A 14,106-nucleotide genomic window follows, 5' to 3' on the forward strand; every position below is an offset into this window, starting at 1 on the left:
GTTTGTTTGGAGTTGGAGAAACATTCTGTATATGGTGTTGGACTGCACTGCTGTTATGTGTTCAGGTAAGAATAAAGTTCTAAAAGCGCGTCAGACACTTTGTGACTGTGGGGAGCTACACTGTGCCTCCGTCTGTCATCATAACAGAGAGCCATGGCTTGCCAGGTGTGTTAATTATGCATGTAATTCATGTAATATATTAGTTTCCGCCGTTAATGCGCTATTTTTGACAGCCCTAATTTTTTGTAAATAGTTTTTGTAAATAGTTTTGCCCCGCCACAAACATTTTAAGACTAGTTGACAAATTGCAAGAATTTGCATTTTGCACTGTTGGACCTTAAGGAGGCTGTAGAAGAAGAAATGGGAATTGCTTACTCAAAAATTGTTGTCTCTCGTTCCCATTTCTTCTTTTTGCATTATGAAGCTGCTCTGAGAACCTCCTTAAGTAAATGATTGCAATTTCTCAACTGGTCTTAAAGTTTTGACTCGGAGTGCATAGCCTCTATCCTTGTGGAGTGTTACGTCAGCCATGTTTGTGGAGTGTGTTGCAGAGTATGTTAGCCATTATTGTGGCATATGTTCCAGATATAGCCACTCTACTAGTGGAATGTCATGTCTGCCATGTTTGTGGACTACGTTGCATGTCGGCCATGTTTGTGGAGAGAGTTGCGACGTGTCAGCCATGTTTGTGGAGTGTGTTACAAAGTATGTCAGCCATTATTGTGGTGTATGTTGCAGATTTAGGAGAGTGTTGTGTCAGCCATGTTTGCGGAGTGTTTTGTTGATATATCTGCTATATTAGTGCAGTGTCGTGTCCACCATGTTTGTGGAATGTGTTGCAGGTCTGCCATTTTTGCGGCGTATGTTCTCTATTTGTCCGGTATATTGGTAGATTATTACATGTCGGCCATGTTTGTGGAGTATGATGCAGATCTGTTAATTGATGGTTTGTGGGGTTTTTTCCCCAACAAAACCAGGTCAAAGCGATGTTAAATGTTCAATTGTCCATTCATTTGTCATTTGTAATTATTTTTGCACTATATAATTCAAACTATAATTATTGTTCATAAAATGTGTTTTTTGCTAACATTTTTGGGTGTCTGGAACAGATTAATTGGACTGACATTATTTTCTATGGGAAAATTTGCTTTGGTTAGAGTCCGTTTTGGTTTGAGTCGAACCTTCTGAATGGATTAATGATGTTAACCAAGGCACAACTGTGACGCTGAGATACGTGGTTTTGCTTGCACAAGGACAACATGGGAATTGTTTTGTTATCTTTTGTCTTTTAAAATTACACTGCCTACTTTTTAGCTGTTATTTTTCACATTGAAGCCAAAAAACTCCTCATTTTCTGAACACAATACTTCTTTGAATGGTAATTTGTTCCAGATCTATTGCTAGTTTTCCCATTAGTCATGTCTGCCATGTTTGTGGAATGTGTTTGCATGTCGGCCATGTTAATGGAGCGCACCTGAAAGGAAACTTTGCTGACTGAGTGGCCTGAAAAAACTTTGACAATAACAGGGTGGGGTGTGGGGCGAGGGGGACACGAGAGTCTCCTTCCTTGCCACCGAATGAGAGCGGCAGTGCCTCGGAGCTATGCAATTATTTTTTGCACTGTGTGTCCAAAATCAACTTGAGAGCAATGCAGATTATTTAAGATGCGCTTCTCAGGCACCGCAATTATAATAATGATCATCTCAATTAGCGTCGCCATTGCCATTGGACTATTTAGCGGGTAATTTGGCAGCCCTGGGGCGAGGGTCCGAGGAGCCGCCGCCGCCGCCGCCACGCATCGTCGGGTCAGGATTGGGGAAGAGAGCGGAAAAGTCTGTGCTCTTTAATCAATAAACGGCGAGACGAGAGGCTCGTGCGTTGACATAATTGGTCTTCATTAGGGATGAAATGGATGCCGTGAGGATGCAAGGCCTAAGTTGGGGGAGTTGTCGTCAAACAAAGCTCAAGTAGCCACTGCTTTTGAAGGGTAGCTAGCATCTTGTTAGCTTGGCTTAGAATGAACATGGAAACAAAGCAACTGGTGGATTTTGTTGACTTGGTTGAAGAAAACAAAAAGTTGGCAGTATGATGACATATTGTCACTGGAGCCAGTTAGCATTTTTTTTGGTTTACGGGAAAGAAATTATGCAAACATTTTGCCTCACTTCACATTTTTGGGTGTCTGGAACGGATGAATTGGATTTGCATTATTTCTTATGGGAAAAGTTTATTTGGTTATAGTACATTTTGGTTTGAGTCGGACTTTTGGAACAGATTAATGACATTAACCATGATTTAAGTGTATCTCCAATTTTTTTTTAATTTTTATTTTAATTAAATAAAAAAAGCAGTTAAAAAAACAAAACAGAAATAATGGCAAAAAAATTATAAAATAAAACTGCCTATTTTTTAGCCGTTATTTTGCACATTGAAGCGAAAAAAAACCCCTCATTTTCTCCACAAAATAATTCTTTTAATGGTAATTAGTTCCAGTTGTGTTGCTAGTTTTCCCATTAGTCATGTGTTTTCCAAAAACTACAGTATAAAAGTGCACAAACAAGACCCAATCCATGCCTGTTAGCTGTTCATCGTTCCTCTAATTGTAATGATGCAAACATGGCTGAAAGGTTGGCAGTAAATAGCGCTACTAAAGTGGCGGTAGTACATAAATAAAGAAGTCCCTTCTCAGTGCATTCTTTATTCACTGCAGTATACTTGACTGCCACAGTATATTACAAGCTCCTTTTTCCCCTCCCGCCATTCATGTGGAAAAGGCCCGTCTCACCAACTCGCCTTTCTTTTATTCATCGCACTGTAAATAACTCCACTTTATGAAAAGCAGCCAGTGTGACTCACAGATACCTCTCTAACCACCAGCCATTATTATTTCATGCTCTTTGAGAGAAGGGTCTCCAGCCTCTCGTGCTTTCATGCCGCTGTGTACGACACAACATCAGACGAGGCGGTGGCGGCGGGCCTTGTTGCGCTCCGTATGCCATCCCTCACTTGAATTCACAAACACTTGCGAGTGCATAAAGAGCAGGAAGCGACAGAGGCGCCGCTAATGCTCCGGAAAGCCATCGGCTGACGAGATAACGGGCGCCTGCCATGGCCGGAGGAAGCGTGCATGAAAAAAAAAAAACATCTGACCTCTCGTGGGACATCAGACACCCTTTGGAGCGCCAGCTAATGGCCGACCCGATTGGTCATGGTAGGCTCCCGTTTGAATCTCAATGAGGGCTCTGTGACCGACAAGGTGCGGCGGGCCCGCTCCAGTTAGCCTGTTAGCGCCTTTTACCTCTCAACATCCATCAATCTGAGACGCTGCACCCCCGTTTTTACACTCTTTCATGTGTCAAGGACAGAAAATACATGTTTTTCTTTTCAAAGATGCTGATTTTAGTTGTTATTTTTTAAAATAAGGTTGGCGTACCACTTGCATGTTGACCAGCTACGCCAGAAAGAATGACCTTAATTACGGATTGGGCCACACACTTTGAAGAATGTAAAGATTTTTAAGCATTATTTATGCTACAGTATATACAGTATACTTTACATTTATAGCATCATTAGCAACTGGAGGATACTCGGTGGGATACGTTGTGGTCGTCTACAACCATGCATTTGTAGTTTCAGTTACTAGTTTGTGACCAAGAAATAATCTAGCCTGGAGTTTGACGGCGGGCAGCATACCAGCCACAGTGGGGCCTCCACCTGGAGCCCCACATTGTTGAATATTTTTGGGTCAGCCGTGGTTGAGTTGTTGAAAGTATGGCCTGTGAACAAAAGGTCCAAGGTTTGAGTTGCACTCGGGCATTCTTGTGGCCATACCGGGCCTCCGCTTGGAGCCCTCACTTGTTCAATTATTTTTGGTCTGCTATGTCAGTGTTTCCAAATACGGCCCGTGACCAAAGAAATAAGGTTTGAATTTTAAGTTTGGCCTTTAATTACTAGTATTTGACTGAAATGTTATAAGGCCAGCCAGCCTGGAGGTTGACGGTGTGACCCATTTTACAAACAATTTTAGTTGTAAAATTGTAATTTTGCAAAAAAAAAATCATTTTTTCTTCAGAAAAAATATTTATTTTCAAGAACAATGTTGTAATTTTACAACAAAAAAATCTATTTTTTTAGAAAAATATTTCTTTAAGAACAATGAAATTTCACACACAGAATTTTTTTTTCATGTTTAAAAAGAAAAAAAAATATTCTATCTTTCTCAGAAAAATAATTATTTTCCAAAATAATGTAATTTTGCAACTATTTTTGTATATTTTTTTCCTGAACATTGTCATTTTACCATTTTTTTTCAGAAAAAACAGTTATTTTCCAGAGCAACGTAATTTTAAAATGAAAAAAATCTATTTTTTTTTTTCTGAAAAAACATGTTTTCCAGAACAAAAAAATCCCTTTTTTTTCAGAAAAAATATTTGTTTTCTAGAATGTTGTATTTTTTTTATGACTAAGAAAAGGTCAGCGCGCCAATCCGAGGTGCTGCAAGTTGCAACAAAGCCTTGTAACACGTGCATTAATGTTTAATTGCCCCCCCCCCCCAAAAAAGTCTCTGAAGTCCACGCCCCTGGGATGTCAACGTGTACATTTGAATGCCTTTGTAGAATAAAAGATAAATGCGGTCAATAAATAAAGTAGTCTGTGATGCTGGAGGTAGTAAAAGGTTGCTTTTTAAATTCCAACTTTTGGTCCTTTATTTTATTCAGCAGTGAAATGCCATGAAATACAGAAAATAATGATGTTACAATGCTCAACCATGACCTTCTAACGTCAGAGAACCTTTTTATATAGACACAGTACACAGTCATGAAAAGTATCAAAAAAGTAGCTGAATCTCAGAAAGAAAATGTTTCTCACCAATGACAAACAGTCCCGGTTTTACTGTATACACAGGCGGATCATAGTCAATCCCAATTATGGGAGAAGGATACATGGCGGACATAATGCTTCATAAAGTATGCACAGAGGTACAAGCAATAAATACACACAATTAGGTTAAAGCCTTACAGCTACGCAAAGCAGATGCAAGAAAAAAGCAGGTTTGCTAGTTTTAGCGAGCCATGAGAGTGAAACGGTACAAATTCAGGTAAAAGAAACACAGAATTAAAGTTTTCCCTCCCGGTCTTTAGAAAAAAGTCTGGTAAATGTATGGGTCCACCAACATTGTTGTTTTTTTTTTTCTTTACATAAGTATGCACAGTTATCAAAATTACAGACAAAATGAACCCCAGAAAATCCAGACAATCTAAAATCTAGTGGAGGAGCAAGTTTTCTGGAGGTCTTTCTGGTATTATGTGCAAGCAAACTATTTTAGACTTTTTTTCTGACTTAATTTATACAAAACCCATGCAAATCTACAGGTAATATGCATTCTGTGGCTCACCCTCCCCAAACTCTGAGGTAATGCATTCCTATGCATTGTTATACGTATCGCTAGGCCGTCATCGCCCTCCTTTCTATTTACTTTCTCTTCTTCTGTCCACCAAATGTTTTTCTTTTTTTTTTGACATGCATGTTTAAAACACAATATTCCCTTACAGGTAATCTATACATCATCACTCTACAAAGGTTTGATTACGATGCAAATCTTCCGTATCTTGACGCAAGGAATGTAAACGTCGGATCTGTCGTAATTGTTCGGAACGTGTTGTGCAGAGAGGTAGAAGCTTTTACAAAGCCTTTTGTTTTTCTTTTTGGGAACAAGTGGGAGACCCCTTTTTTTTGTTAAAGACGTAACATCCGTTTTATTTGGTGTGATTACTTAACAAGTCCTTCTGTTGACTGAGTTTTTTTTCAGTAGCAGGCCCCTCCCGATGTAAAACTAGCACGTGTTGGTTCTCAAAGCTAAATGCTTGTTTGGCGAGCTTGTGCGGCGTGTTTTCCGCTTTGGTTGTTAGCAGGCCGACGCGTCGCGGCTCTTTGACGGCATGCCTTGTTCCGCGGTTCGAAACGCTAGCAGATGACAAACTGTGCTCACGTACTATCATCTCATGAGTATTTTGTAGGAAATCATACAAAAAAAACCTCTACGCAATACCAGTACTCCACAAACATGGCCGACATGGTGCAAGGGACTCAACAAATATGATCGACGTAAAAGAATATGGTGGACATGTTGCTGAATGCGCCACAAAAATGGGTGGATATGTTGCAACAGACACGTTGTTCCACAAATATGGTGGCTATGGTGGCTATATGGCAGACATCTTGCAACACGGTTCACAAATGTGGCAGGCATGCCGCAACATACTCCATACACATGGCCGACATCTTAAATACTCCATAAAGATGGCGGATATGTTGCGGACATGTTCAGTATCTGGCAAACATGGACATTTTGACAAACTATCCCACAAACATAGCGGACATGTGAACACGGTCCACAAAAATGGCCGACATGACCAGAAAGCATTCCGCAATCATGGCAGACATGTTTCCGCACAAACATGGACGACAAGTTGCTGAGCACGCCACAAATACGGCCGACAAGGTATTCCACAGTCATGGCCGACATGTTTTTACACAAACATGGGGGACAGATTGTAACACATTCCACAAAAATGGCCGACATGTTGAGAAAGTATTCCACAATCACGGCGGGCACGTTGTTGCGTACTCCAGAAACATGGCAGATATGTTTCTGCGCAGACATGGCGGACATGTTGCTGAACACTCCACAGATATGGCCGACACGTGGAGCAAGTATTCCACAAACAATGCAGATACACTGATACGTACTCCACAAACATGGTGGACATGTTGAAGCACAATACACAAACACGGGACATGTGTTGCGCCATAAACACCGCCGGCATGTTGGAAAATACTCCACAAATATGGCCGACATTAGGCTGTATCGTCTTCTTAACGCTCCTATCGTTAAAGTACGTTGGTTTCCTACTAAACACAAAGCATTTTTGTAGAAACTCCTACAGAAATCCCCATGAGCTGCATCTGTCTGATCCATGCCACACAAGAGGAGGCAGAATTTTGTGTAACTTTGGTTTCCCGAAAACAGAAATGACCGTGGATTAAAGCAACAACACTTTTCTAGATGACCCCCCGTCACCGCGGTAACCACTAGAAAAGGTTCCCTTTCACCTTTCTGACATGGCTATTATTAATAATATTATTAGAATCATTATTATTATCCTTAGCAGTGTTATTCATATTATTATTATTATTATTTCCACTTGAATACTATTTGGCTTTGCTAGATATTTGTGTCATGTTTGGTGTTTTCAGTTTGTGACAGTGCCTTTGAGAACTTTACATATTCACCAGCTTGTTTGAAAGAAAACAACAACATAAAGATGCTTTGAAAACAAACAACAGCGACACAATGATTCTGCACAAATACTTTGTTTTGGTCATGATCCACTTTGACATTTAGCTCCTCTCTGGCCTGCAGCTATGTATGCATGTGCGTATGTACGTACGTATGTATGTATGCATGTATGCATGTATGCATGTACGTATGTATGTATGCATGTACGTGCATATGTACGCATGTATGCATGTATGTATGTATGCATGTAGGTATGTATGTTCGCATGTACGTATGTACGTATGTATGTATGCATGTATGTATGTGTGTATGTATGTATGTATGTACGTACATATGTATGTACGTATGTATGCATGTACGTACGTATGTATGCATGTACGTACGTATGTATGCATGTACGTACGTACGTATGTACGTATGTATGCATGTACGTACGTATGGATGCATGTATGTATGTATGTATGTACGTACGTACGTATGTACGTATGTATGTATGTATGCATGTACGTATGTATGCGGTATTTGTCGGCACACATCTCCATCGACAGGAAACAATCCCAGAGGTTCTTGGAAGGTAGTTTGTCTTGGTCGTCTTGCTTAAAGTGGCGTCTTTGTGTTGAGTAATAAGCTATTGGCCTTTGCTAGTGTGGGCTTTGGTTTCTAGCTGTTGCCTGTGACTGCTTGCAGGGAGACAAAGCTTTTTTTTCCAAGGTGGAGGTGAGGAGGACAGGTGTCATTATTCCTTTTCTTTTTTTTTTTTTTACTCTATGACTGAAGGGATGGCATTTACAGTTGGTGATATGGGGGGGAAAAAGATGAATGATGAGTCCAACCAGCAATTGTCTCTAGACATCGAAAACTACTGTGGGTATTGACAAAAAATGTGGTCCTTTGTTGTTTTTTGTGTTTTGGTTTTGACGGCATTTGTGTCCTCCCTTTCATCCGTCAGTGAGTCCATCATCCTGTAGTGGCCATCTTGGATCAGTTTTGATCCCAGGCATCTCATGCCTGGGACGTTTTTGCGTCCATCCGGATGCATGCTCAATAAATAGTCCCAGTGGTGAGAAGGGGGGGGGGGGACAAAAGGAGAGTGGGCGGATGTCGGAGTGATTTTCCAAGTCTGGGCAGAAGGGATAGCAAAAAACCCCCCAAAAAACAAAACACACCGAGTCACTCCAGGTCTTCTGATAAGTTCCCTTCCTCCAGCTCCCGGTCGTCGTCCAGCTCTGGACTGTGATTGGCCGTCGTCACCAGCGACATGGGGCAGTCATCGTCGTCCATGTTTAGAGGCTCCTCCTTCACGTGCACGGGCGGCCTGTGACACAACCACATTGGCAGTCACTATTTATTTATCAATGACACAGGACATGTTGGAACAGCAGCACTCATGCAGCCTCGGACCACCATCTTACTTATCCCCACCCGTTACCAATCATCTTCCTGCTCACTTGTGTCGCCAGCTATTTAGACAGTAATGGCTGTGTTGACTCATTTTGGGGGGATGGCGACACTGTGCTGCTATACAAGCTGCACTCAGACTACTCTAAAGGACAGGTGCATCTCAGTAACTTGGAATATGGTGCAAGAGTTATTTGATTTCAGGAGCTCAATTCAGACTAAGAGACCAACTAAAGGCTCAGGAAGTTTTTGCAGCTCATTTGCTGATTGGAGCAGACCACAAATACATTTGGACCACCACAAATAGATTTACCACCACCTGCTCATAAACACATTATAACATACCGGATGACAGATCTACCAGAGACTAAGACGACGGAGCAGGAGGGCTGGCTGTTGCCAAATTAGGGTCTTTTTCGCTATATAAGCCGGTATCGCGGGTGCTGCTGCGGACCCCTGCCCCATAAAAATAAAAAAAAAATCGACAAAAAGAAGCAACACAAAAAGTTTACATTTTCTTTTTTTTTTTACTCACATTTTACAAATGCATCACGGCCAATTATGCAAATCCGATGACCCCCCCCCCCTCCCCCCCCATTTTAAAAATATATTATATCTTGTGTCACAATATTTCTCGTTCAGAAAAGAAAAGAAAAAATACACCAGGCCTGGGACGATAATACGTTCATGAAGACAGTTCACTCTGTGCATGTGATTTGTTCCATAGAACAACAACACGAACCGAGTGAGCACTTTTGTCAGTCATACGGTCTCTTTGTCCCGGTGGGTGGAGGCGGGGCCGGTCGCATACACACTGTGTGCAGAAGAGTGTAACAGTCATATCATTTTCCTTGTACTTTTCTTAAAAGTAATGTTAGAATCCCGTCTCATCTCGTGAACTGAGTGTCTTGTGACACCCCCCAATATATTATACAGTATATTCCACTGTCTGTTATATAATATGTACTGTATGTAATACATAGATTCACTTTTTGAATTGAACTGCTGAAATAAATGGACTTTTCAAAGATATTCTTATTTACGGAGATGCACCTGTGAAGACACACCAGAATAAAAATGCAAGCGGGGTGGACCCGCTTGTGAGTTACTGTAAACACGGGATCGGCGTGACATGCATTATCGAGCAAGCAAGCACGTTGTTTGCCAGACGCTAATTTGACATGATGCCTCGCGTCGACTGGAAGTAAGAGCATGAAAAACACGGCCGATGGGCTGCGATGCCTCAGACATGTTTGGCATTTAAAAGTTTACTGATGACACCAGGTTGAAATACATGAAAAGGGAGGGGGTGTGAGGGGAGGGTTAAAAAAAAAAAAAAAACAGGCCACATGATAAATAATGGAGAATTTCTCATCCCCAAGCCCCCCGGAGCAAAGGCAGAGGAGAGGCTTTTTTATCTAGTTAATAGAAAGCACAGCCGCTCGTTAATATGCGGGGGTGGGCGGGTGTGTTGGGGGTGCGCGTGTCCCTCCTCAAGAGGGGGGGGCGGTGGGTGAAGCGGCGGCGGGGTTCTGCCATTAATCAACTTCAGCCCTGGCAGTTGCCTCGGACACCATGATACATGTTTTTAACTCCAAACGCACCAGCATCTCGCCGGCATCAAGCGTTGGCGTGGGTCGGCGCCGACTAACAAGAAGAATAACGCTGTCACGCGCAAACAAGGCACAACATGATCTGACGACCGGGGAGTGGGAGCGGGGTTGGCGCGCGACGTGATCTGAGGACCGGGGAGTCAGAGCGGGGTTGGCGCCACCATGATAAATCTGACAAAAGCTAATTATTTCTGACACGTCGGATGCATCCGAAAATCCCTGCAGACTCTCCAGGAGGAGGGGCTTATCAAGCAGGAGTACATTAGGACTCGTCTCATTGCCTCTCTCAGGAGGGGGCGGCGGCTAGAGAGAATTTTAAAAGGTGCAGAAAGACTGTAAATTCATGCTGACAATGGGCACCAACACCAAATAGCCGTGTTTGTTATTTAGCTTGGTGCGATGTCTTTGTATATTTACACAAAAGGATCTGCAGGATGTTGACTCACACCCGCCTCATTCCCTTTGTTAGTTTAATTGCCTCATATGGAACCTGAGGTGCCGACGCCTTTTGTTTTTTTTTTTACGACGTCACGACCCCAAGGCGAGGTTAGCTTTCTAATATCATCGTGAGTTGAGTCCGACACGCTTGCTCCTCATCTATAAATAAACTACGTTTCCCACCCAAAAGCCATTCCTATTCAGCAATTATTCGAAAACAAGAAAAGTCGTTTTTTTTTTCCCATGCAGTGCCCATCATGTGTGTAACGGCGATGCACTTTCCGAGTAAGTCTGAAGCGAACAAGGGAGCGCTTGTTTCGTCCATACGTGTTTACTCCCGCTTCCCTGAAATGGGGTGTTAAGCGGCCCTTTATGTTATTTAACTTTTAATAACAAGACGATGCACTTTTTCATCCTTTTCTCTTGACACGTGACACGAGATGCATGTCCCTCCGTCTCCTATACTACCACGAGAACCTCAAAATGGAAGAAATGTGTTTTTTTTTTCTGACACGCGTCTGGTGCGGGATGTCTTTAAATAATGGAGTGGCGTGTAGCGCTACGCTAAATAGGACATCACCTTTTAAAGGCCTTTCTCAGGAGAGGACGCCCTGTTCTGACAATTAGACAAACCTTCTCCTTGCCTTTCAAGGTTCATGCCGTAACCGCTAACCAGATGGCCTCAGGACATGCCGGCTGCGTGTGTGTGCGTGCATGTGTGTGTGTGTGTGTGTGTGTGTGCGCGCGCGCAATACACTCATGTACACCCTAAGGGGTTTGCTTAAAGAAGCAGCGCTGCTTAACATTGGGCAACTTCACTTTGAAAAATGCAAACTTCGACCCTTTTGCCGCCGACTTGACCTCATTACCTTATTTGTCAGGCGTTTTTTCTTAAAGGGTTCCATCATGGCTGCCGTACATTAAATGACACAAAAGTTTCCTCAAACGTCTTAATGAGCATCGTATTAAATTGTGTTGCGTTCAAGAGCGGCTGGATTTGACTTTTTTTCTCGCAAAAAAATACCGTTTTATACCACCCAGAATATAAGACGGCCCCTTTCTTTGGTAAAATATTATTTTAAGACAAAATGAATCTTTTTTCAAACAACTATGTATGTGAGTACCTGGAAGAAAAGCTCTGAGTCACTTGCCTGTTGGATTGCATGTCTCTCTAGGGACCTCACATATAAGACCGCCCTAAATATAAGATGACCCCTTGTGTTTAAAACTTGTCTTTGGAAAAATAGTTATGACAAAATCAAAAACCAAAAACACAAAATTCAAAATATCATGGTCTCTGTGTGTGTGAGTGACAGGAAGAAAAGCGCTACCTGCTTGTTCATTTGCATGTTAAAAATCACTAGATCATTTGGAAAAAATAATTTGAAAATCAGTAAAAACTATTTGTGGGGTTTCTGTGTACGTGAGTGACAGCAAGAAAAGCTCTGACTCGCATCCAAGGAAGTTGTTTGGCGGCACTTGCCTGTTGGATTGCATGTATAGCTCTCTAGACTTTGAATACAAGATCGCCCTAAATATAAGACAATTCCTCTTTTTCAAGACTTGTCTTTGAAAAAAGAGTTAATACAAAATTAAACATAAAAACCCCCCACAAAATTTGTAATATCATGGTCTCTGTGTGCAGTGACAGGAAGAAAAGCTCTGACTCGCTTGAGGAAAAAAGTAATTTGACGTGACCTGCTTGTTCATTTGCATGTACAAATCTCTAGATAATCTTTGACTATAAGACAACTTGTTGTTTACTTTTTTCAAGGGATAAAATACCGTCTTATATTCGGGTCAATATTATAAAAAGACCCTCTTTTACCTCAATATCAAACCTGACATGGTAATCTTGAAAATCTTGTACCCTCCAATTACAATGCGGTCTTATATTTGGGTCAGTACTGTACTTCTTGTAAAAACCAAAAAAAATTCAAAAAACAAAAACTAATCTGCCATCAAACCTAGAAATGTTTTAAGTCACATTCTCGTTTTGTTGGCAGGTTATTTTGGTTTTTGGCAGTGTTGGCCCGAATATAAAACGGTATTTTAATTGGCATTAGCATTTTGAGGCATGTAGATGTACTTAAAAAGAGGGAATTAGCCAAGATTAGCATTTAGAATTGAAGTATCGACCCAAGGTCCATATTTTATCCGTACAAAAAGTCTGAAAAGTCTTATATGTGAGTCAGAGTTTTTCTTCCTGTTCCACCCGCACAGAGACCGTGGCATCAAGAATTATGCCCTTTATAGTCTTTAGTTTTGTATTAAACTTTTTCCAAAGACAAGTCTTGAAAAAGAGGCATCGTCTTATATTTTGGATGATCTTGTATTCTAACTCTAGCGAGTCCGACCAGCAAGTGCCGCCAAACAACTTCCCTGCAAACGAGTCAGAGCTTTTCTTCCAGTCACTCACATAAACAGAAACCCTAAAAATGTTCATTTTACTGACATTAAAAACACATCTTGCATTGAGGTCGATATTTTTTGCGTGCAATGAAGGCGTGTGCAGAACCCACATGTGCCCATGTGGGGAGTACCCGGGGCTGCTGTGTCCGTTGGTGTCCAGGTGGTCCAGGGAGCCGTTGAGGTCATCGTGGGCGGACTGCAACAGGGTAGGGGGGCTGCCACTCAGCGTGCCAGGAGGGCTGATGCCGAGGAGTCCCGGCGGGCTGCCGCCAAGCAGCCCAGGCGGACTGCCGCCCATCAGTCCGGAGGGGTCGCCGCCCAGGAGGCCGTGGCAGCCACCCATGGGACCCGAGCTGTTCATGAGGCCGGGGGTACCCAGTAGAGGGAGGGTGGTCTCCGCTAGAGCGGCCTATGGGAGAACAGAAGTTAGAGGTACTGATGGAAGACCTGGTCCCCTTGAAAACTTTATCTCCAAATCATAAAAACTCTCGGACACTTTCGCCTGCTGAGCATTAAAGTTATATGCCAACATTAAATTTTTAAGTTTTTTTTTTTTTTTTTTTTTTTTTGCCATGAGCCTGGCTGGCGTACACACAATGAAGCCAAATCATTTATGACAGCCTGGATAAATATTAATGTCCATGCCCCTCGCATTGCACATGCTCCTATCAATCTGAGGGACCAAGGTGCTCATGTCTTTCTTTGGGTTCCTACCTGGAGGCTGGCGTTTAGTGCAGAGCCGTAGCCCAGACTGGAGGGCAGGTTCTTGACGAGTGACGGGCTTCTGGAAGGATGGACAAGAAAGAGCGGGGCCGTCAACAACGGTCCAATAACAGCATGATAACATAGACCTAAAGCAGCTAGATGGACAAAAGGCCTGGGACCACTTGTCCAACATGTCCACAGTTCCTCATTCATGGGGTATCTCCTCATACTTTTCTCTAT

General features: G+C 42.2%; 1 protein-coding gene across 18 annotated transcripts in view; it reads right to left on the reverse strand.

The window, feature by feature from the left end:
* Positions 1-5,099: 5,099 nt before the first annotated feature.
* The window catches only part of foxp2 (forkhead box P2), a 142,878-nt gene continuing 133,871 nt past the window's right edge, over positions 5,100-14,106 (reverse strand). For 17 of the 18 annotated variants that reach the window (XM_054799933.1, XM_054799937.1, XM_054799935.1 and 14 more), the window contains 3 exons: positions 13,876-13,945; positions 13,272-13,570; positions 5,100-8,615 (listed from right to left, as the gene is read on the reverse strand). In XM_054799933.1, coding sequence (XP_054655908.1) covers positions 8,471-8,615; positions 13,272-13,570; positions 13,876-13,945 — 514 coding nt within the window. In that variant the 3' untranslated portion in view covers positions 5,100-8,470. The remainder of the gene's footprint in view (positions 8,616-13,271; positions 13,571-13,875; positions 13,946-14,106) is intronic. The other variant, XM_054799942.1, reaches the window with a different exon arrangement.

The sequence above is a fragment of the Dunckerocampus dactyliophorus genome, chromosome 15 (genome assembly GCF_027744805.1).
Source record: "Dunckerocampus dactyliophorus isolate RoL2022-P2 chromosome 15, RoL_Ddac_1.1, whole genome shotgun sequence".
In the NCBI taxonomy this organism is placed as follows: Eukaryota; Metazoa; Chordata; class Actinopteri; order Syngnathiformes; family Syngnathidae; genus Dunckerocampus; species Dunckerocampus dactyliophorus.